We start from the raw sequence: 25,153 nt of genomic DNA, 5'->3' as shown, positions 1-25,153 counted from the left end.
GGAAGCTTCTTACTCACAGCCTGTTGAGAAGCTGCTGTATCACTACCTCACAGTATAATGAGGTTTACATCATCAATACAAGTACATTAACAAGTACACTGCCCCACAGTATAATGAGGTTTACGTCATCAATACAAGTACATTTACAAGTACACTACCTCATAGTATAATAAGGGTTCTATCATCAATACAAGTACATTTACAAGTACACTACCTCATAGTATAATAAGGGTTCTATCATCAATACAAGTACATTTACAAGTACACTACCTCATAGTATAATAAGGGTTATATCGTCAATACAAGTACATTAAGAAGTACACTACCTAACAATGTACTGGAGCAGGATCTGAGTATAATTAGGTTTAACAAGCACATTAGAAATACACTCAGAAAGACATATCTTAAACATCTTTTAAAAATAAAGGATTATCTTATCTAAATTGAGATACTGATGATTTATGTTGGGATAAAAAGACCTTTAAACACAGCAATGTGCATTTATGATATCTAAAAAGATAATTATATAAATAAATGTGCATTTCAGTAATTTATGTTAAATTGTTTCTGTTCTGATTTTTTTTTTTTATACAGGGCATTGGGTCAACAAGTATATTACCGTAAACAAATACACATGATAGGTGCCAACATATTAGTTAAATGATTTAGACACTGGATATGAATGTTGCTTTATTCTTTTCACCATGCAGATTGTACTTTCTATTCATTTGTTCTGTTTGAAAAAGGAATAAAACAGTTATTTTCATAATTTGTGTTGAAAGGCCTGTGCTTGGTAGTAGTTGTTTTAGAGTACGAACTCCCTTATAATTAAAGAAACTACTGAACCGCTGTGCAGGTCAGCCGTGTGTGTGTCTGTGTGTGCGTGTGTGTTTGTACTATACGAATGTCCTGTCATCCACAGAGCACACTCACACACTCACTCACCTGTTGCTCGGCTGTCTGTAATTGTGGAGCTGGTATAATTGTGGGCTTTGCATGGCAGGATGGGGTAGAAATAAGGCACACTCTTGTGCTTCTCCTCAGTGCAAACAAACATACGCACACAGTAGGCATCCTACTAAGCCCCGTCTTTTTGTCTTTATATGTGTGTGTGTGTGTGCCCAGCCACCTTCTTGTCCCGTTGGCCGTGTATCTGACGGCATGTGTGCCCATGCAGAGCACAGGTGAAGTGGATTGTTTTTGGCCCTGAAAGGTCTGCACAGACTCAGTTCTAGTTCTGTTTGCCTACTTTTCATTTAGTGTCTTTTATGTCTTTTTGTTTACGTTGTATTGCCAGCGTACAATCCCTGCCATGTGTTGATGGAAAGCCTGTAGTGGCGAAATTCTCATTTTATTCATGAAATCAACTGTTTTTTTTTAACCAAACTCAAAATGTCAAGGTATGCATGATGTAGCAGGCTAGCACTGCCCTATGATCATAAAGTGCATTATGTAGACTTACATCCCTATTGTGTTACTGCTAGTTTTCTGCACACCCTTTTAATTAAATGAGAATAGCAGCCTATTTCATGAGACAGTTGAAAGTATTGGGACTGAAGTTTAACATGAATGTAAACTATGTAACATTATATTTGGACCTGAATCAACTTAATAGTCAGAGTTGTCTAAAACAATCTGTATGTAGAGTAGCAAAACACCAACACAACTACTATAATGTAACATTTTAAATATATATTTGCATGCAAGGAACGACATGACGACAAGTTAATTTGTTTTCGACTGTTTGTTGTGATGCAAGCAGAGATGTGACTGATTGTCTTTTATGAATACAATAGATGGGAGATTTTTGTTTCAGGACAGCGACCACTCGCACCTCCTAGTTTGGTTCAGCTAGAGACCCTCTAGCGCTGTCCTTTCAACCTTTCAACTCAAGCTTAATAGCATTTGGATCATAGCGGAGCCTCTTGGGTACCAATCACACGAAAAGAGTCCCCAAAAACATGGCACCATCCATTGTTTTCCCAGGTGCTTTACATTATCCCGGCTCCCAACTCAGACAGATCCAGTCCCTCTGAGCTGGGCATTAGGCTTTTTTTTAAAAAGCAGACCACCTGTAGTGATGCATCTGCATGTGATTAACATTGTTAGCGTACATTGCCATCGCGCTGTATTGCTCTATAATCTCACTTCCTGCTTGTTTATGGCTCATCTCTTAATGCATGCCTATAATTATAGCATGTTATTAGGCCACGCTATCTTATTTTAGCTGTGGCTGGTCAGCTGTTTTTCAGTGTGTGGGAGTGCAGTGATTTGAACCATGGGTTCTGGAGCCTGGAGCGTGAGTAGATCACCATAGAAAGCTGCAGGACCTGGAGTCTATAAGGAACATTGCAAAAACAGAATGCTGTAAAAAAAAAACTTGATGAGGTTTGCCTTGGAATTTAGCTTAATTTTGCAAACTATACTTGACAATGACTGAAAGATTTCTAAATAATTTCTTACAACATCTTTAAACAAATAGTTGTGGTTGTACGTTCCCATTATAAAGCTTCATATGCAGTATTATTGTGCTGTTTTAGTCTGATGTGCATAAGGAGAGGATTATCAAGGGAGACCGTACCTTTGTACAGTAGCTAATTACAGTAAGCAAGCTCCAGTTTCACCACCACCTTTATTATTATTATTTTTATTATTATTATTATTATGACACATTACTGAGTGATTCATCTGCACACGTAAAAACGGTGGTGACACACATTTGTCGGTGCAGGGTGAGTTTCCTTTAAGGAGCGTCAGCTGGGCTCTGACACAGCTCGTGTGCAGCGCTGTTCCCAGGCAGCATTGTGCCGGATTTAGCCGGAATGGCCGGATAGCAACAGGAACAACTTTTAGCTGTGGCTGCTTTGTGAGGAAGGAGAAGTCGCTCATCTCAGCTGTAGAGAGTCACTCAGTGACCATGTGCTCATGGAAGCCTTTCGCCCGCTCCCCCTCCCTCTCCCCCTGCTGTACCACCGCCCTCAATCCTGCTTTATCACCGCCCCCCCCTCGCTCTTTCCATTTCTACCTGACATCTTCAAACTATTTCCGCGTCATTCCTGCCTCGCGCCGTTTGAAGAGCGACTGGGAGACTCAGCCGCCCGCCCCGCCCACAGACCCGTCCGCTATCCAATGACGGCCAAGGATGGGCCTTTATGTAGCCAATAGCGTTGCAGCTGCCAGCGCGTCGGGTAGCAACAGAGCCCACAAAGGGTGCGTGCTGCGCGAGTGAGAGGCTGCGTTTACCCGAGTCCACTGAAGTTCAGACATTTAGAGAGACTGAATGAACCAAGTGAGTGTAGAACACGGTGGCACTAACATAATAACAAAAACAACTTAATAATAATAATAATAATAATAATAATAACCTAATATCAACATACCGTGAGTGTGGAACACTGTGGCAGTAACACAATAATAACATAATAATAACAACACGAGCTAATGATCAGGGTCACATAAAGGGTTATACACGTCACTGTAAACGAGCTCTATATATATGTATGTTTTCAGATATAAGGGCGGACTGTTTATTAACACATGTTGTAGAAGGGGACATGTCACAACCACTTGCTGTGAGCAAACCACAATATATATATATATATATATATATATATATATATATATATATATATATATATATATTTCAGATCAGACAAATTGTTAATTTACAATTAAAGCTGTATATTTGCTCACTCTTTAGAAAGTATATTCAATGTATTTTAGCATGTTCTTTTGTCAAGTTTTTAATAAAAGTAATGCTATTATTCTTGGCCCGTAGAAAGTGGTCAGGATGACGGGTTTAAATTCTATAAAGTTCCAGTATATAATCAGACAGGATAAGAGGTTTAGGTAAAGGTTGGGGAATATAACGATGTCGTATGTGTAAAGATTGTAAAGCCCTCTGAGGCTAATTTGTGATTTTGGGCTACACAAAATGAACTGAATTTAATTTAATAAAGTTCCAGTACATAATCAGAAAGGATAACAGGTTTAAGTAAAGGTGGGGAATATAAAGTTCCAGTATATATATCCCGCTGTTACTATAAATGGCCAGGACAGCAGAGGTCTGCTCGGATCAGACCACTGCGGTCAGAGGGAGGGTTGCAGTTCAGCTAACTCGTTCGGCTCGTTGTTAGCGGGCCGTAAACCCAGTCTCGCGACGAGTGCTGGTTCATGTGAAACACCCCGTGAGATGTCCGTCATGCCGTGTTTTCGTCCCGTCCGCATGGCTGTCGTGGTTTCTCCAGACAGGCCAACGCCGACCCCCGCCACGCGCACATGGTACGGTCCATGCAGGGTGGGGGCGCTGTGTGGGAGAGCGGCACAAATTCCGTCTCACGGAGCAGCACGGAACGGGAACCGGGCGACTAACATGAGTCCAGACCGCCCTTGTGAAGGGTTCCACCTTGAAGGAATAAAACACCTCCCGCTATTGTGAGAAGTACGCGTGAAGAGGAGCCATTGAATGTGAGGAAGGGAAGGCGAGGAAGAAAGGGAAGAGAGGAAGATCAAAGGCGAAGCCAGGAACTTCACTGGATCGGCTTCTTTACTTTGGAGACCCACGTTGGGTTCGTTGCTGTTCACACCTTGTTTGTGTTGTTGTTTTATTTTAATCTACTTCTTCCTGGATCGAGCTCTGGTAAACAGAAGACACCGTTTGGAAGTACAATGCAGGCCGTCGGTGTGGTTCTTCAACACAGGGACGCATTTGGCATCTAACCCACCCCCGGATCTAAGCCTGTGCCCCCCTCCTCCTTCCAGCTGTGAGGGCCACCCCCCGGATCTAAGCGTGTGCCCCCCCACCCCCAGATGTAAGGCGCAGTGTCCCGGTAATGGTACAATGGTATTGTCTGGGTTTAATAAACAGGGCTCCACTCACCCTGGCAGAGGCCAGCCTCCTGCTGCTGTAGGCGGGTGAAGGGGACCTGAGGCTTCGCGGAGCTCTGGCTGTGCAGGCCCTGTGACATTGCCAGTGGAGGGCCGCGCGCGCGTGAGTGTGCGTGCGTGTGTGTGTGTGTCTGTCACTGGGATTAATCCGAGTGGTCGCATCACTCCCCACTCCAGTAGAAAGCGCCAGTAAGTGGAGCTATTCTTAGCGTGAGGGATGGGGTAAAAGCAGGCGGCTGGAAACCCAACTCCCCTCCACCTCCTCCTCTTCCACCCCTTCTGTCACCTGCTCAGCCCACCTGCAACATGCTGGGCCAGCCTGGTTAGCACTCTGACTTGCAGCTAGTTCCGGTGTTTTTACAAGTAGAGTGGAATAATAACAACGGCTGGATGAACTGTATTTGATCTGTCATGCTGACTGTGGAGTCTTATTGACCGGGAATACTCGCTGTCCTGTATTGTGCTGGTGACGGCTGCACTGGACAAGCCGGTACCGGATTACTACCAAGATGTCTGAAGAACTATTAGCTGTGTGCTTTTGGGTCAACCTGCCCTGGACTAAGTGAAGCTATCACAAGCAAAGCAGAGTCTCTGCTCACGCTCTTCCTCAGAGTAACCGCTCATTACCATACTGTAATAGAAGAGACTTATTTAAAATATCAGTCACCAGCGCTCTAGAGCAGTACGAACCTCCAGCACACAGAAAGAATGCATGAAACTGCCGAAACCAACGAAACAAAAAAGCTGACCTGACTAACCAAATATTCTATTTACCCAGACCCACAGAAAAACAGAATATATATGTAGAATGAAAGATCTATATCTATAGTGTAACTCCACAGATGAGATTACTTCCTTTATATTTTTACTTCAGAGAGACAAGCTGCCTGTACACCAGTTGGTTGCCTTAGAAACCACAGTCACAAAACAAACAAGGAAACAAAAGAAGCCAGAGAAGAAGGTGCCTTTTGATTGGTTGGTCGGTTTCCCACCATTTCAAGATTCATTGATTTCAGTTGGATGTAAACTGTTAAAGTGAACTCTGGGATTGAAAACACGTCTCATGAGAGACTAAAACTTGCTTCACAAGCCCCTCCCACCCGTCAAAGCGTTTTGATTGACAGTGTTTCCCTGCTGGATTGATTACTTGCCGAGCACTTCCATGGTGATCACGTCCTCATCCGTGGAGGACAAGACCGTTCCCTCTTGCAGGATGGTCCAAACAGAACCCTGGATCTCCTCTGCCCTGCTTCGCAAGAACAAGAGTCAGTACACACACACACACACGCACACACACACACACACACACACACACACACACACAATATACAATCTCTCTTTTCTGTACAGCCACAGGTGTGTGTGAATCTGCTGTCATGGTAGTGTATGTGTGTGTGTGTGTGTGTCACTATGACATGGCGCTGTGTGGGTCCACATGTGTTGCCTCTGAGTTGTCATGCTGAACACCCTGACTGATCAGAACCCTGGCTGCTAGGTCTGGGAATGAATGGGCCCATGGTCCACCCCATGGTCCACCAGTAGGTCGGGGACACTGAGCTGAGGGACGGGATGCGAGAACGCTGTCTGTGCTGAGCAATCAGTTTTCGACCATGACAAGATAGTGTTACCCCGACACACATGTTGGAGATCACTTTGTTTGAATACTGCTGCTTTCATTTACAATATGAATTAATTCATGGCAGTGGTTTCCAACTGGTGGGTCATGAATCAAAACACAACAACTCTTCTTTGAATTTCCCAAACAACTATTTTGTTAGCGGTGACACAAAATGCATCAATTAGTCAGTCAGTGCGGTGTCTGTGGTGCTCGTAGCAGAGGATGAAGCAGCTCGCTCGTTTACACAAAATATATTCAACTCAATGTTACTGGCATGGTATGAAAGAGATACTGGCCTAACTTGTAAACCACCTTTATGCTTTTCGACTCAGCAGCTGTTTATTAACTTAGTCCCGATATAATTAATGTTATGATAACGAGTGTTATGACATATAATGATTACAAAACACGTAGAGTCCTGAGTAAGCCTGAATTAGTTGTAACTGCGGTTTCAAAGCTCTTTCATTGATATTTCAGCCTCACTTACTTTTTTATATTTAGTGAAATATATTGAAGATGCAGCACAGTTTGCAAGTCTCCTCACAGCAAGAAGGTGCTAGATTTATATCCACAGACGGGCAAAGGGGATGTATGCAAAAATACAGATTTTTGAAGTTGTAAGGTGTGTGTGCTTGAACTAACGTGGCAGTTGCATTAAAATAGACCTAGTCTTTCTCTTAAATGTTATTTTAAGTCTGACTAGCTAGAAGCATAGTTGCATAAAGCTTCCCAATGAGTGACTAACTTAAAGCCTTTCACGCAATGCATTATGGGTGAAATAAGACACTTTGCAGATGAGGGAATCATGGCGGAACAGTGACACCACAGCAAGTATGGGAGAAAATAACAGAAAAGGTAAGCATAAAACCAACGATGCCAAGAATCCAAAAAGTTTATGCGTAAGCAGTTGGAATAGTGAACTAAATGTAAGATAAACATTAAGAATAGCTAAATGTAATGTAATCAGAAATAGTTAGCTTAAAGTAATGGATAAAAAGTAGATATAACGTTCTTAGCTCAAATGAAGTCAGTCTTAATATTTACACAACAGACAACGGGATGACTAGACGAGTCTCACCTGACATATTAAGACCGGTCTGAGGTTCATGGGACTGAGGCCAGACCGGTGGTATACCTAGTATGAGGTAATGTATTGCATTTTGACATACCTTTGTTATCTTTCTCTGGGATTTTATTCTTTTGTAAAGGCATGATAGTTTATGCCAGTGTGATACCACATTTATAGATGGGCCGAGTGGTTTTCTGTGTTTATTTGCAGTGGCTTACAGAATCTGGATTCATTTTAAATGGTGAATGGATTGTATTTGTATAGATCTTTTCTAGTCTTCTGACCACTCACAGCTCTTTAACACTTCCTGTCATCATTCACCCATTCACACCCATGCATACACTGACGGGAGGGGCTACATTTTACAAGATTACATCTGAACACGTTGTGATAATGATAGTTTACCTTCAGCAAATACTCAGCCTGAATGCATCATAATGTAACTCAATGCAACCTTTGTACATTAGCTGTTGGCTTAGCAGCAATGTGCTGCAAACAGCCAACATTCCTACTTGGTGACCATGTAGCATTATCAAGGACATTTTCTGTGGTCAGGAAAAAGTTAGAGAAACCGTCCGGTTTTCAAAGTTTTGGCATCGACTTGGTGCCAAAGTGTCGGTCCTCGTGACATCCCTGTTGTGTATGAGCTTGGGTTCATTGAGAGATTTACACCACACACAATCTGGAACAGAAGGCTGTGTGAATTAGTACTTTGTTTTGGTATGGCACAGCCTATGTACTTCATCAAATCAAGGCTGAAAGTCAAACCTCTTGCACATGATTTGTGTGTGCATTCATACATATTACACATATTTATTTACACGTCTGTCACACCATCGGGGGTTGATCGTTTTTCTGGACTTAATCCCGCCTCATCTCGATGCACGCCACCATCTTCACAAGTCAAATTTCTTGCAGGACGCAGGAGACTTGTTCGTTGTCAGTAGCGTTTACCAACAGGTTGTGTGTCAGCCCTTCTCCACTGTATCTGCTCTGCGCTGCAGATCTTGTGTGACAGCTATGAGTTGGTGTTAAACAAAGAATGTTTTTTTTAAGGGACAGGCAGATGATTTGTATCAGTGAAAACAGCAGCAGCCATTTAACTCATTTAGCAGATATCAATAGTGTCAAAGGATTGCTTATATTTTCAAAAACAATATGGCCTTGGGTCACTTTAGTAGCATTCCTGGATCCTTTGGTCGTATCACATGACGTTTTGCTTTACGATATAAAATATGTCAGTTAATACCCCCTCTTGTGAGTTTTTAAGCTATTACTCAGATACAATAAGCACTGGTCTCCTGCATACGCTAGGATGTATTAATGCTATCAGTAGTTAGCATTTCAGCCACAGCATCTCTGCATGCAAGGCCCTAATGTTGTCGGTTAATGGTCAGCGATCGGTCGACAAGGGTCCGCTAACGGCAAAGGTCCCTCTGTGAACGTGGAAGTCCCCGCTGGAGGTTCCGTCACCAACAGTTTAGCATGTAGCACGTTAGCTAGACAATGGTCAGTTATTTTTGTTCGGATGTGACTTGAATTGGAAGTTTTTCCTGATCTGTTGTGAGGTCCTGGGACAGGGATGTCGTATGTGTACAGATTGTAAAGCCCTCTAAGACAAATTTGTAATTTGTGATATTGGGCTATACAAAATAAACTGAATTGAAATTGAAAACGTTGTGAAGTACAATACTTGACATAAAAAATGTGTCAAGTTAGTTTTGGTTTATAATACTCAAAAAAGTATTAAAAAAACATCTTTGTTTGAGTAGCGAGAGTAAATGTAATCTGATACTGATCACATCCGGTGCTGCTCTGCACACGTGCGCTCCTTCCACGTAAACACAATGTTGGCGTCACTCTATCCAGCCAGCTGTCCATTTTCCCCATTTATCTCTATCTATCTTGTGTTTTCAGGCCAGTTCATGGCACAAACATGGACTGTGATGATAGCCACACCGTGGCCTATACGCTGTGTGGAGTAGCCTCAGCTTCCGGCCTCTCTCTATGGAGCTTTCTTTGGTTCACAATCAGTGGCCAGTTTATTAGGTACACAAACGGTCTAATACAACAGTCCTGTAAATAATTCAGTGTAAATGTCCAGTTTCTGTTGACATCAAAGAATCAGCGAATTCTTTTGAGATATGTTTCCTATATCTTCTCTTCCCCATTTTATCAATGTGGATGGAGTTCAACAGCACTGCACACTCACAGCCTCCAAAATAATCCATAAACTAAATATGGCAAACCATGCCATAGTTGTTGAAATATTTCACGTGCTGGAACAACAGAAACATTGACGTCACTGCAGCCACAGGATTTGATCGCTATCTTGATTATGTATTTTCTTTGTTGGGGTGTTTAAACAATGTGTTTTTTTCTGTTTCGACATATAACTACTGTCTAATACGATCCTTAGATATTTGACTTTGTGAACACAGCTGGATTGCAGTTTGTCAATCACCGGAGCGTGTATATTGAGCTGCTGCGTAATGTAAGCCAGTGTACCACATGCTAGCTCACGGTATGTACACAAAGTCTCACAGTGGACCTGAGTTCTGAGGGCTTCTTTCTTTGACTGTCTCCTTGTCCCTCCTGGATCTGCCCAATGGGAACATTTGGGTGAAAGTCTTCAGAGCTCAGATGCTTCTTGATCTCAGTCCACGCACACATAGTGTCCCCATGTGCGCTGGATCTTTGCTTTGACTTTGTGTGCATTCACGCTTTTTAGTCTCAATGCATCTTCAGATCGAAGCTCCATGTCACTATTTAGGATCCAACACTTTTCAATGAGGTGATTATAGCTGTTCCCTGATTGTTATCTGCCACCCATGCTGAAGTAGCACCATGGACTCTCGCCACTGACTGTTGCATATCAATATGTGTTTCCCCAGCTTGATATTGCTATCCCTGTATACAAGATTCTTCCAGATATTCTTATGCAATTGTCTTTTGGAGTGCTCCAGGTAACACGATTCTGACATCAGGTGGATGCTGCCCCATAACCGGGATCCTCCAGAAACCTGATCCCAGCCAGGATCCCTGTTCACATGTAAACACACTCACGAGAGACAGAAAGTCTTTCTCCATTCAACACGTTGTGGAGGTGGCTTTTGATATGTTTTTGTCCAGCCAGGTCATTAAGTTCTCTTTACAGTCATTTATAAATGTGTGTGTGTGTGTGTGTGTGTGTGTATATATATATATATATATATATATATATATATATATATATACATACATACATACATACATACATACATACATACATACATACATACATAAGCAGGGAACCAAATGAACAGCTCCTTTCATTTGTTTTGTGTTGCTGTATTAGCTAGTTCTCATGTTTAAAAACAGTGAACCTGGACCAGTTGTTTGTAATATGTCTGTTTAAGCATTGTTCATTAGGATTTTTAGACCAGGGATGAAGTACTCCAGTCCCTTAGATGTTTTTTTTGTATGGTAGTCTTCACTGAGTTGTGATCACCATTATATTAAATGCTCTAATACTCAGTTTGTTTGTCTTCACCCGATCTCGAAAACACTCAAACTTGGACTTGTCTCTGGCTCAAGTGGTGTTGACTACAGTCGTGCTGAAATGGATTTGTGTGTACACACTACTGGCAAAGAGACCCCTTCAAGGCGGCGTTGCCCAACCGATGGACTCTGGTACGCTCACAGTTGGCCCAGTGTAGTTTCTCCTCATCCAGCCACTTGTTGTGGAGCAGGAAGGTTTCTGGCCTTGTTGCCGTGCTGCCTGCAGTGACTCCTCGCCGTCACCCTGAATATTTTTACATTATTGTGCACCAACACAACAACGCTGATGGAGAGATGAGACGGTCTGCCAAAAACAAGGAAATGTGTCATCATCCGCTTGAACACCCAAGACGGGAGTGAGGGATGACGGACAAGACTCGTATTCAGAGGTGGAGCAGGTTTGAGGGAGCAGGAAGGGTGATCAAGGAAGGGGAGGAGAGAGCGGCTGGTAGGGGGGGTTGGGTTGCTAGGGGAGAGTATGTCAGACTGAGAGCCAGGCCTGCTATTGGAAGCTACTTGCTGAGCAGGAGAGAGAGAAGGAGCTAATGAGTATTGTAGGTTGGTTGCTGAGACAGCACTGGGTTTATTTATAGAGCGCTGGCCAGCCAGCCCTTAGATACCAACAGCGAATCAGCTGATAGAGAAAGAGGGGGCCCCGGCCAATGGCAGCGCAAGAAGGGGGATGCCAGATTGAGGAAGTGCTGTGAGTGCCTCTGAGTCTCTTAAAGAGACGGAGCAGCTTTCTCAGCACTAGGCAGATATTCTCTGCCTCTCTCCAGCAGTGTCATATCTGTAAGCAGGCCAGGACCCAGAGCACAGCCCGCTGACGGGGATGACTCTCCTACTTTAGCGCTCAGCCCAACAACACAAGCACACGCAGTTCAACAACACAGGTTCAAAGCTGCTCAGTGGCTTTTAAAAACTTGACAAATAGAACCTCATTTAGTCATTTTTTTAATATCATGTTGTAGAACTATCTACACCATGTGTGGTAGATAGTAGATATTAATGTTGAGGAACCTATAATTATAAAAGTTTGGCTATTCTTACATGTTCACGGAAAATGTCTGTCCTGAATTATGCTATAGTGATATAAAAATAGCCCTAATTTTGCAGGCCTGAAATATCTTTTAACATTGACTGGTATAGAGAGGTGTAGTGCTGTTTTTACAGCACAGGAGCTCAGCTCTGTTCATGTAAATCCGTGGCCATGTAATTCCCGTTCTCGACTGCTTCACCCACTCTGACCTGCAGTCCTGTCCACCTGTTTGGGAGCAGGACACCTTCATCAACTAAGTTGTTTCTCAGTATAAACGGATTGGATCAACACCTCTAGTCGTGAGGTTTGCACAATTCATCCAATATTAATCGCCATCATAAATTTGGCCTCCCACAAATAATGGAACAGGATCGACTGCGAAACCAATGTTTAAAAAGAGCCTCCTAAACTATCAGCCAGCCACCAGGGGGTACTCAAGATGTTTCAGCTTCTCTTTTTGGGCCGCTGTCAATCTGCTGCGGATGCACCCAACAACAACATCCTGTGAAAGAAAAAAATCATATACTGCTTTTTTTTTAACGTGCAAAATCAAAATGCTCTAAGAACCGTATTGTGAGTCTTATTTTGATGCAAAGAGGTTTACGTTAGCAGGAAAGTAGCACAAAGCGGTGCTCTGTTCATTTAAATGTGAAAGGGGCATACAGATATTCTGTCCCCAAAATGAATGAATAACTGCGTTTAAAATATAATGGATCAATGTAACTGAGTATTATTTTGGCCGTAGTTGTGCAGTCCAAGTGAATATAGAAAACGTATCATTTCTAAAAGTCTGGACGTGTTCAGCTCAGTGCTTTAGTAACTTGTAACCTACTTTCATTTCATTTAAATGATCCTCCTTCTCCCAATGCAAACTGTATTTCCTGCAGTTGTGCTGCTTCACAATAAAAGCTGTACTTATATAAAGACTTTATTTTACACAAGTAGGTACAACCATTTAATCACAACAGCTGAGATTGCATTTACACAAACCCCCACCATTCTTGGTGGGTAAAAAAGTCAAACATTAATTTCTCATGTCCCACTTTCTGCTGTAGTTTTCTTTTAATACAGCTCATTCTTGACTAAAACTGGTCGTACAGATGCAAAGAGGGATTAATTTGTATCTGCACATTTCGAGGTTCTCTTTTATAGAAAAATTGTGATCGGTGAATCCATAGATAAAGGCCACGTGATGGCGACACGTACCCCAAAGTAGAACATGTGAGGTGAAGACAGTGTCTACAAGTTCTCTTTGTGACCGTACCCAAAGGAAGCTCAACACCTGTGCATAGCAAATGAGCTGAGAAACACTGAGGTTGTTTGGATGATCAAATACAAATGATGAGATCAGTTCTCCTCAAATGAACATAACTGTGGAGTAGTGCCATTCTACAATGTGTATAAATCATAGAGCCAAGATGCAATACCGCCATCTTTATTCTCATAATATTGAACCATTCTGACATATTTCACAGTGAGTTAGAGCTCCTGTCAAAACTTTCACATCGGGTACAAATCAAAACGAACAGTGCCTTTTTTTATTCTTTGCATACTGACCGGACTTATTTTAAATCACATTTCTGAACAGAGGCATTCCATTGTATTGTTGATATTTCCCACTTGACAGTAAAGGACCTCCACTGGTTGCTAATTCGGACAGAGGCCGTCACATACTGAGAGCGGCGATCTTCATCACTCCCCTCGGTCCGGCAGCTGAGCCACTCCCTGTCCGCCGTAAATGAAACCCCCCATTAATTATGCAGTGAGGCCCGACTTCGTTCTAAACCACACCTGTTCTGTTTTTGGTAGTGAGCTCACTTGCTATGTGAGCTAGGGGCTCAGCCCAGCTGGTGAGACTCGGCTATGATTTGACCACAATAATATGACAAAAGGGTGGGGTTTGCCGAGATGACCATCGCTGATTGGTCAAACACACCGGGTCTTCATCACAAAACAAGGAAGTACTCAAATATCGACTAAGGATCATTTCAGAACGAGGGGAGAGCCCTTCTCTTTGTTTGATTACATTAAAAGTGAAGTAAGGATATCTCTTAAAAAGACAGATCGCACATCATAAGGAACTTCTTTGTTGAAACGCGGCTAAAGAGTGAATCCAACGGTTAGCTTAGCATCTGCTGACTTGAACCACGACGATCTTAACCACTCCCTCTTGGGCGTTAGATGTCCACAGCCCACCAGAATGTGTTTACATCCAAAGGTCATAGAGCAGCTGTTACTGTTATGACAAACTTGCTCTGATTGGCTACCTATGTGCTGGGTGTGTGCCTTTCACATGGAAAAAAAGTGAAGAAACCTTCAGGAGAGCAACAGAGGAGGATCCCTCTCCCTGGATGGACAGAAGGCAGGAGTCCGGCCCACCAGGCAGGAGGCATCGCGAAAGAGGCGGGGCCAATGAGTCCAGGCCCTTGAGGCAGGAGGCACATAGAAGGAGGCAGGGCCATTGGGAAGGAGGCCAGGTCCAGGCCAGGGGCTGGATGCAGGAAGCAGGGGCAAGGAGGCAAATCCCAGGAGACTCTAGGAGCCCCGCATTTAGTGAGCGCAGCTCTCTAGTGGGGCAATATGGTACTACAAGCTCCTTAAGATATGATGGTTCATTACCAATCAAGGCTTTGTAGGTGAGGAGAATCATTTTAAATGTGATTCTTGATTTACAGGGAGCCAGTGCAGAGCAGCTAATACTGATGATCTCTTTTCTTAGTTTTTGTGAGAACACGAGCTGCAGCATTCTGGATCAACTGGAGGAACTTAAGACACTTATTAGAGCAGCCTGATAATAAGGAGTTGCAGTAATCAGTGAACCAGTTGGTTTTTTTAGACTTGTGTCCTAAAAGGGTTTTTAGCCTTCGCATGATGCTGCACATACATTGTAGCGTATAAGTTGGCCAATCAGTACAGAGAGATGTCAAAGGCATGATTGAGGCCAAATGTAAGAGTTTCTTATCAGACTTAAAGTGGTTGCCAAGCTTTAGGTTGTGTGTAATGTTAAGTGGGATGAGAATTGGTCGTCAAATTCTCAAAAAGTTGTCAATGGCCAACATTACCAACGAGCCCTGTTATGTTATCATTGAATTAAAAGATTATATTTTATATATTCACATATTGATATTGGGAAAAGCTTCAAAAACCCGGTCCTGCTTCTATGGAAACCAATAATCATTGATTGGTAGATGGCACTGCATGTGAGGCCGATATGGAAACCAATAATCATTGATCGTGGTTTCGGATCAATTGGGATCACTTGTAGCCTCGTCGGACCAACGATGGAGGCAGAGACATGGATTAAAGTGTTGGGGTTTCCCCTCTAATCATCTCTCTCTCCCCCCTCTCTCACCAGGTGTAAGCAGCTCAGGATGTCCGCCCACCTCCTCCTCCTCCTCCTCCTCCTCCTCCTCCTCCTCCACTGCCCAGGGCTTCTCCCTCGCTGAGCCAGCCATGACCAGCCAGCACACACATACACACCCCTCCTTCAGCTCCATCCACTCCATGGCCGAGCAGCAGCAGGTAACACACACACGCATACACACACACACACACAGACGCATACCCACACACGCATTATTAATGAAGATATAAACAGGATGAGTACTAAATTGTCTCAAACTAATTTCTAAAATACTCATCATAGCAAATAATCTGCTCAAAATGCACCTAGATCACTTGTTTGATACGAACGTCCTGCAGGTAATTGTTGTGCATTGAATATATTATGAAATATCCATAAAATATGTCACTTGGATAGTAAAGAGGTTGAGAACCACAGGGTGAACAGCTACAGTTCTGATAGTTCTGCAGCTGTGTAATACATGAAATGTGTGCATATCTGAAGCTTTACAGGCAGCAAATATGATTCAGGGACCTTTTCACAAGACCTTTTCACTGTAGCTGGAATCTACAGTCATGTCAAAAAGAAATGTATAATCTCAGTGAGTCATACAATTGAACAATACTTTGTAAAGACGAGACAAACACAACAAAGACACAACGTTTAAGTTCCACAAATGTTCCCTTTGAATGGAACGGATTTCAACAATGACTGTTTTTGTCAATGGAGTCTCGTGGCTTTGAAGAGAGCTCAGATGACTGTTACAGCTTCAGCTCCTCCTCGAGAAACGGCTCTTTGGCGGCAAGGTGAAGCTGTAGAAATATTCAAAGTATAGCTTCTATTTTCTTTGAGGTGGTAGATGATGGACTGACTATGGATAAGTCCCTACTTCCAAACATCTAAACGACTATCCCTTTTTGATTTAACAAACATTTATGTCACTGATTATTATATATGTGATAATCAGTTCATGTCATATATGTATGTATACATAAATGTGGAGGGTTTATATTTGTCAAACTCTGGTGGTGCAAATGTGAACTGCGAGACGTGAGTTTTAAATTGATACACAGTGTTTTCATTAAAGTCTTCGGGAAGAAGCCTACCACAATAGATTGTGGTATGCTTCCAACCTGAGAGAGTGTGTGATGCCGTGTTGCTGCTCCCTGTAGGTGCTGTCTGATATGACCATACTCCAGCGGAGGATCCCCCCCAGTTTCAGAGACCCTGCCAGCGCCCCACTGAGGAAACTCTCTGTTGACCTCATCAAAACTTACAAGCACATCAATGAGGTATGACACACACACACACACACACTTGTGTTGGTGTTAGTCTTTTCCTTTGATCACACTTTCAGGCTGTCTGTGTGTTTTCCTGAAGCGATGCTATGGTTTGTATAGAAGGGATCCGGTTAGGCTCAGGGAAAAACTCCCAAAAAAAAACGAATAAAAACTTTGACGGGGAAAAAAAAAGTTAAGAAACCTTCAGGAGAACAACGGAGGAGGAGTTACAACACATTCAATGAATATGACAGAAATTATGAATAATTAGTAGTAGGCATGGACCACGATCCAGACCTCCACAATCCATGAAACAGAAGGAGTTAGAGAGGAGAGAGGAGAAAGGTGGGGGCGGGCGGGTGGGCGGGCGGGCATCAGCAGGGCCACGGAGGCCGGAGGCAGGGCCACCAGGCATGAGGCACCTCGAAAGAGGCCGGACCAATGAGGCCAGGCCTTTGAGGCGGGAGGCATAGATGAAGAAATGCAGTCCTTGAGATTTGCTTCACGTGGGAGTTAAAGGACAAGTCCCGGTCAAAGATAACTAGAGATTCTTTACAGTGGTGTTGGATGCCAGGGCAATGCCATCTACAGAAACCACATCACCAGATAATTGATCTCTGAGGTGTTCAGGGCCGAGTAAAATAACTTCAGTTTTGTCTGAGTTTAACATCAGGAAGTTGCAGGTCATCCATGTTTTTATGTCTTTAAGACATGCTTGAATTTTAGCGAGCTGGTTTGATCCATAGATATAATTGAGTATCGTCTGCATAACAATGAAAGTTGATGGAGTGTTTCCTGATAATGTTGCCCAAAGGAAGCATATATATGGTAAGTATATATAAATATATAAATATATATTGAGGCTTCATCGTTTACAAATACAAATTGAGATCGATCTGATAAATAGGATTTAAACCAACTTAGTGCGGTACCTGAAATGCCAATCGACTGATCCAGTCTCTGTAATAGGATGTCATGATCAATGGTGTCGAAGGCAGCACTAAGGTCTAACAAAACAAAAACAAAAAAAAGTACAGAGATGAGTCCTTTATCTGATGCAATTAGGAGGTCATTTGTAATTTTCACCAGTGCTGTCTCTGTGCTGTGGTGTTTTCTGAATCCTGACTGAAACTCCTCAAATAAACTATTCTGATGTAGGAAGTCACACAACTGATTTCGACTACTTTCTCAAGGATCTTAGAGAGGAAGGGAAGGTTAGAGATTGGTCTGTAGTTAGCTAACACCTCTGGGTTAAGAGTGGGCTTCTTCAGGAGAGGTTTAATTACAGCTACTTTGAAGGAATGTGGCACACGGCCTGTTAGCAAAGACACATTAACAATATCCAACAGAGAGGTGCCAATTAAAGGCAACACGTCTTTAAGCAGCCTTAAGCAGTTTATTGCTGAGGAACATGATTGGTGGAAGGTTGGTAGGATTCATGAGTTCCACTCAGATGTTTCCATGGTAGCCTTCTTATGCAGTGCTCTCATAGGAGATTTTAATGTTGATGTTGTGTCATGAACTCATTTAAAAATGGCTAAGTAATAACTTTCCCGATCCACAGGTGTACTATACTAAGAAGAAGCGACGGGCCCAGCAGGTCCCTCCAGAGGACAGCAGCACCAAGAAGGAGAGGAAAGTCTACAACGACGGCTACGACGACGACAACTACGACTACATTGTCAAAAACGGAGAAAAGTGGCTGGACCGCTATGAGATAGACTCACTGATCGGGAAGGGCTCCTTTGGACAGGTATGGAAACTTTATCAAATGTTCTCCTTCCTTGTCTCACGAAGACAAAGGAAATCGTAATGCAGGTGTTGTTATCGTGGCATGGGAGGTCACAAGTGTGTTGATGTCCGTCCACAGGTGGTGAAGGCCTATGACCACCATGAGCAGGAGTGGGTCGCCATCAAGATCATTAAGAACAAGAAGGCCTTTCTCAACCAGGCACAGATTGAACTGCGCCTGCTGGAGCTCATGAACAAGCATGACACGGAGATGAAATATTACATAGGTAAGAACCCCCCCCAACACACACACACACACACACACACACACACACACACACTGAAAGCCAATAATAAAAAAGTAAGGAATTTTTAAAGAGCAATTGACAGGAAATGCTTTTAATGTTGTCAAGTACCGTTGCAGAACCGGATTCTTGTTTCAGTTTTTTCTCGTAACCTTTTTCCTTGTCTCCCATCTGTCTGTGTGTGTGTGTGTGTGTGTGTGTGTGTGTGTGTGTGTGTGTGTGTGTGTGTGTGTGTGTGTGTGTGTGTGTCTCTGTGCAGTCCACCTGAAGCGTCACTTTATGTTTAGGAACCATCTCTGTTTGGTGTTTGAGTTGTTGAGCTACAACCTGTACGATTTGCTGAGAAACACCAACTTCAGAGGAGTCTCCCTCAACCTCACCAGGAAGTTTGCACAGCAGCTCTGTACAGGTGAGTGGTACCAACAGGAAGGTGTTTGTGGAGTGTAGCTTGTGGTTGTCTGCCCCCTAGTGGACGAAAAGACCACAGGGTGAATGCGCTCCAAATCAGGAAGGAAGAATATTGTAGGTCAAATGCCATTCAAAATAAACTGAATTGAATTCAGTACGACAGAGCAACCTCAAGAAACATGTGATCTATACATAATCTTAAGAAAATACGAAAGCACCCGGGGAGCAACTGGGGGTTCAGTGTCTTGCTCAAGGACACTTCGACATGCAACTATGGGGAGGGCGGGGATTGAACCGCGTACCTTGTGGTTACGGGACGACCACTCTCATGACCACTCTCCCCCATGACTTACAGCCAACCCTTAAAATAGGTTTCTAAATGTACAAAACAAGATAATCGAGATAAATTGATTATTGTGATTATTCCTTTACAGTGTTTCTGACTGGAATATGTTAAATATAGTTTACCAAAATTTTGAATACATCTTTAGGTGTTTTCAGTATTGAACAATGATGACACATTTTGTCTAATTCATATTTTACTTATTTATTGATATGTATTAGTTTATATATTGATTATTTATGTTGAGAATTTTTCAGAAGGTTTTTGATGTGTCAATAAAAAATGTTAAGCAATTTATTTGTATTTATTATTCTATTTATATAGTTCTGTATGTGTATAAATGTAAATAAATAATTGTAAATACAAACTACATTTGAGTTACATAATCTGTGTATATATATATATATATATATATATAGTTTATTTATTAAATGTATATATATTATTTATAATATATTTATAAAACAAATATATATATATATATATATATATATATATATATATATATATATAAAATGTAGTATATTTATTACATTTATTTATTTACATTTGTTTTTCAGTTGAATTATATTTAAAGTGGTTTAAAAAGACAATAAAACAAGTTAAATAATTGCATGATGTTTCCAAAGTCAATGAATTATGGTGTTGAATAATCTTGATTTTAAGATTTGCCCAAAATAACGTGATCCTGACTGTTTTTGCCATAATGGAGCAGCCCTAATAAGAACAATGTCTTTTCTTGTCAACAGCGTTATTATTCCTGGCCACTCCAGAGCTGTCAATCATCCACTGCGATCTGAAACCTGAGAACATCCTGCTGTGTAACCCCAAGAGGTCCGCCATCAAGATAGTCGACTTTGGGTCCTCCTGCCAGCTGGGACAGAGGGTGAGCAGCATCCACACTCACACACCCTCCACATAGGCCTGTTACAGTACATGTATTACTTTACTTTACATACAATCATTTTGCCTCAACGCCTCCGCCAGTGACACTGAAACTAGATAAAGGAATGGTGGATCCATGAACCACGCACATGTCCCAGTTAAAGCGGTAATTGAAGATTTCCAGGCTAAATGTAATAAGTTCTAAATTAAGCCTTACTTTGGCAGCAGTGTGTCATGTCTTCAGTATGAAGGGTATATTTGCTGAGTGGCAGGAAGCAGCCTGTGGTTGAGCAGCTCTCCTGAGGAGAACATGGCTCCTCCCAGTGGACAGCAACTGAAACCGCACGAGCATCATTTGACCGTTGAAAGTGGCTGGTGATGAAGGCGCAGGTGACCAGGTTGGACCCGATCGGAGGCATAGGAAATAATAATCGAGTTTCTTGTCGCCCTTGCTCTCAGATCTACCAGTACATCCAGAGCAGGTTCTACCGCTCTCCTGAGGTCCTGCTGGGAATGCCCTACGACCTGGCCATCGACATGTGGTCTTTGGGGTGCATCCTGGTGGAGATGCACACAGGAGAGCCTCTCTTCAGCGGCTCCAACGAGGTAACTTATTGGCTGAGCGATGATTCATCAGCCTTATCCTGTCCACATGTTGTCACCAAGCTAATTGTGTGTGTGTGTGCGTGTGTTTAGGTTGATCAGATGAATAAGATTGTGGAGGTTCTGGGGGTCCCGCCCAGCCACATGCTGGATGCAGCTCCTAAAGCCAGAAAGTATTTTGACAAGCTGTCAGACGGTCTGTGGACAGTGAAGAAGAACAAGGACATCAAGAAGGTATCTGATTCACACCAGTTCCCTGATTCAAGAAGCCAATGTGGTACAAAATACATTAGATCTACAGGAGGATGCAAAATCATGATTTCAGGGCAGAAGAAAAGAACATTTTGAGGAATGAACGTGTAAAGTTTGGAGGATGTAAGACCAGATTTCTGGATCAGAGTCTGAGAACAAACTCTTTTAGAGAGGTCTTGTGAAAGTACGTACATTTTGAAGACACTACATGTGAATAAGGAAAACAATTTAACATTACTTACATTCAAGACAATCCGTTTTCTAAAATGTGATATTTCAATATGCAAATAAGATAAGATAAGATAAGATAATCCTTTATTAGTCCCTCAGTGGGGAAATTACAGGATTACAGCAGCATTGCTCACAGTAATAAGTAAAACAAGTAGTATAATAACAGAATTAAGATAAAAGAGTAAAAAACAAGAAGTAATGAGGCATTATCTAACGGTAACGTTTGGTTCATTTAGGAGATGACACAAATTTAATTTTGATTTATTTAGTAAAATCCACCTAAATGTGTATTTAGATTTTCATTCACCTTTTATTATATTTATGGTGACACAAGTGTCAGCATCCGATAGTTTCAAACCTCAAACAAATACATACACATTGGAAACCATCTGTGTGTATTGGAAATGCAAATATATGCATGTTTTCCAGCTGCTTGTGTATGGTGGAGTCATACTTCTGTCTCTAAATATACGCGTTTGTGTGTTCTCCAGGAGTATAAGCCCCCAGCCACACGGCGTCTTCATGAGATTTTGGGTGTAGAGACCGGGGGCCCAGGGGGCCGAAGGGCAGGAGAGCCAGGACACGCCCCCTGTGACTACCTGAAGTTTAAAGGTAAACACAGAAGCTAGCACCCCAGAATGTGAACGATATGTCAGTGTGTGGTGACGGGCCCGGCCTCTTAACCCAACAAGGAGCCAAAACAGAACTGCTTTGTCCTCTTTCCAGACCTGATCCTGCGCATGCTGGACTACGACCCTAAAAGCCGCATCACGCCATTCTACGCCCTGCAGCACAATTTCTTCAAGAAGACGACAGATGAAGGAACCAACACCAGTTCATCTACATCCACCTCTCCTGCCATGGACCACTCCCATTCAACCTCCACTACTAGCTCTGTTTCTAGCTCTGGTAAAGTACACCAACAGGCCCCGGCTAGGGTTCGGGTTCGGGTTCGGGTTCGGGTTCGGGACACCATGTCTGCAGGGAGCTCATTCCCTTTGATCTGGCCGTTAGTGTAGACCACATGGGGGGAGACGAAAAGAGAAGAAGAATCAGGATTCTTATCTTCTAAAACAGTTAACAACTTCCACCAATTGATAAAAAAAAAGATTATATCTATTTCTACAAAAGATCCTTGATATTGCTACTGATGGACAGTAGTGCTGCACACCAAGTCCTTATTTTGTGTTATTTTGTTCACACACAAAAAAAACAGTTTCACAGATTTATTTTGTGTGCAATTTATTTTGGCAATTGGCAAGTTTCTGGCAATTTTATTTATGTGACTGGCCGCATTTTCCACTTTTTTTCTTCACTTGGACTTGGTCCTGAAGTCACTAAGAATTGAGAATTAGTAAAAACGTTTAGTAGTTAGTTTAACGTGAGTAAAATGTGGCCTTTTGCCATTGTGTGTGCACATTCTTGCAATCCGTTAATATAAGAACTCCTTCCACACACACACCCTCCATCAGCGCACAACAGACTGGAGTAAACCCTGAGTCCACATGTCGCCCCCCTGCAGCATTGCCCGGCCCCCCAAACTGTAGGAGCACATTATTATTGATCTTGATCAGTCAGTGAGGAAGCTTTCAAAACGATGACGACGTGAATGAAAGAAAAGCCAGCAGCAGTTTAATGGTGGCCTGTTTTCTCTCCAGGTGGCTCCAGTGGTTCTTCCAATGACAACCGCAACTACCGCTACAGTAACCGCTACTACAACTCTGCTGTTACACATTCAGACTATGAGATGACCAGCCCTCAGGTACGCACAGCGTCGCACCTCTGGTGACCCCCAGAGCTCAGAACTTAAACTGGGTTTGGGTCCATGTTACTCCAGCAGAATATGTCTGTCACTGCATGCGTCTCACCTCTCTCCTTCCCCCACCAGGCTCCCTCCCAGCAGCAGATGAGGATGTGGCCAGGCAGTGATGGTGGAGGTGGGGGTCAGGACCCAGCATACACCCAGTTGCTGCTCCACAAGCCGGCTGCCTCCCAACAGCACCAGCGCCACTTCCTGGACCCTCCCCACCACCCGCATCCGACCTACTCCCACCATGGGAACGGCGGGCGCGGCCTGCGGCAGAGCGGACAGACGGGCATCGGCGGAGGGGGGGGGCAGCAGGGATCCTCGCCCCAGATGAGTGACAGCATGGATGTGGGCGTGTCCCTAGGGCTGCACCACCTGGGGGCGGTGTCTTCCATGGAGGCCTCTCAGTTCGGCTCGGCATCCCTGCCCCTCACTCTGCCAATCGGACTGTCTGCCTTCCGGACTCGGACGGCCCCCACCGCCCCAGGGCCACAAGCCCCGCCCCCTGAGGACTACTACCCTGCCTCCAACAACAATAACCCCGCTGCGGGGGGCAGAGGGAGGCCGGACTCAGACGAGGGGCCAGCCAACTCTTGATAAAACCTGAACCATGCCCTAAAGCCATACAATTTTAACTACAACTACTACAACTACACACATACAGCCAGAGTTCAGAGACAAAGAGGTGAACTTTGTGCTGAAGGAGACAGTTTGTACTGCATGAGAGGAGGAGGAGGAGGAGGAGGAGGAGGAGGAGGAGGAGGAGGAGGAAGAGGGAGGAGGAGGAGGAGGAGGAAGGAGGAGGAAGATGATGTTGGGAAAACTCTCCCTTTTTATCCCGTTTTAGTTTGTTGTCCTTCTGTTGCGACTGTAATTGGAAAGGAATGATTGTGACGAGTTTGTTTTTATTAATATTATTATTATTGTTGTTTAATATTATTTGATTTTTCTCGGGTTTGAGGAGTTGCGTGTTATACTTGGTTGGTGTTTAAGCCTGAAGAGGAGGAGGAGGAGGAGGATGGGAGAATGAAGAAGAACAACAACAAGAAGAAGAGGAGAGAGAGGAGCCATGCTTTTCCATTTTACTCCATGTGGAAGATCACATGTTCATGGTCACGTTGGTCAGTTATGACATTAATGTATTCATATTTACAGTCCCTAGAGATGAGCAGTCTGAACACACACACACACACACACACACTGCTGCATCGAGAAGAAAGAAGTTGGTTTCAAAGGGTGTTTGTGATTCAGGACTCCTGTCTGTGTTCAACTCACCTCTCCTCCCTCCGTCGCTCTTCACCTGGTGGTGACGGAGGGAGGGAGGGAGGTGGAGGGAGGAGAAGGTGGCAGGACACTGATGACTTCCTGGCGCTCATAGGTATCTCCTCCTCCTCCTCCTCTTCTTCCTCCTCCTCCTCCTCCTCCTGTTGTGTTTCTCCTCTAGACAGCTCCTCCTCTCTGTGCTGCTAATCACCATGACAACTGGTCCGGATTGCTGCTAAAGATCCAACACAGATCAATAAAGAAATAAAAAGAAATAGAAACAGAAACAGAAATAAAAAAATTAAAAAAAACTTTTTAACCCTTCTGCTTAAGAGAAAAGGATAAAGTAAGAACCACTGCATCTCAATGTATTTATTACTATTTAACAAGAAAAAACAAACTGAAAGTAACCCTTTTTTCTGCTCTTCTTTGTTTGGTTGCCTTCTTTCTGCAGGTGAGCTCTGATTGGCTATTGTAACAGTGACAGTAACTGGTGACATGGGAATGCCACCAGTTGTGGGGGCTGGGTGGAGGGGAGGGGTTTGGGGC

At 43.2% G+C, this 25,153-nt stretch overlaps 1 protein-coding gene across 3 annotated transcripts in view; it reads left to right on the top strand.

Annotated features, from left to right (window-relative positions):
• The window catches only part of dyrk1b (dual-specificity tyrosine-(Y)-phosphorylation regulated kinase 1B), a 33,425-nt gene extending 8,272 nt beyond the window's left edge, over positions 1–25,153 (top strand). The window contains exons 1-13 of one of the 3 annotated variants that reach the window (XM_034528660.1): positions 4,308–6,152; positions 15,509–15,675; positions 16,669–16,788; positions 18,341–18,529; positions 18,647–18,794; positions 19,072–19,221; positions 20,313–20,449; positions 20,908–21,054; positions 21,145–21,285; positions 22,026–22,146; positions 22,261–22,443; positions 23,193–23,296; positions 23,423–25,153. In XM_034528660.1, coding sequence (XP_034384551.1) covers positions 6,050–6,152; positions 15,509–15,675; positions 16,669–16,788; positions 18,341–18,529; positions 18,647–18,794; positions 19,072–19,221; positions 20,313–20,449; positions 20,908–21,054; positions 21,145–21,285; positions 22,026–22,146; positions 22,261–22,443; positions 23,193–23,296; positions 23,423–23,938 — 2,226 coding nt within the window. In that variant the 5' untranslated portion in view covers positions 4,308–6,049 and the 3' untranslated portion in view covers positions 23,939–25,153. Of the gene's footprint in view, positions 1–4,307; positions 6,153–6,231; positions 7,361–15,508; positions 15,676–16,668; positions 16,789–18,340; positions 18,530–18,646; positions 18,795–19,071; positions 19,222–20,312; positions 20,450–20,907; positions 21,055–21,144; positions 21,286–22,025; positions 22,147–22,260; positions 22,444–23,192; positions 23,297–23,422 lie in introns of those variants that run through there. The other 2 variants (XM_034528661.1, XM_034528662.1) reach the window with 2 other exon arrangements.

This window comes from Cyclopterus lumpus, chromosome 25, assembly GCF_009769545.1.
Source record: "Cyclopterus lumpus isolate fCycLum1 chromosome 25, fCycLum1.pri, whole genome shotgun sequence".
NCBI classification, from domain to species: Eukaryota; Metazoa; Chordata; class Actinopteri; order Perciformes; family Cyclopteridae; genus Cyclopterus; species Cyclopterus lumpus.
This window is presented reverse-complemented; position numbering and strand designations above follow the sequence as displayed.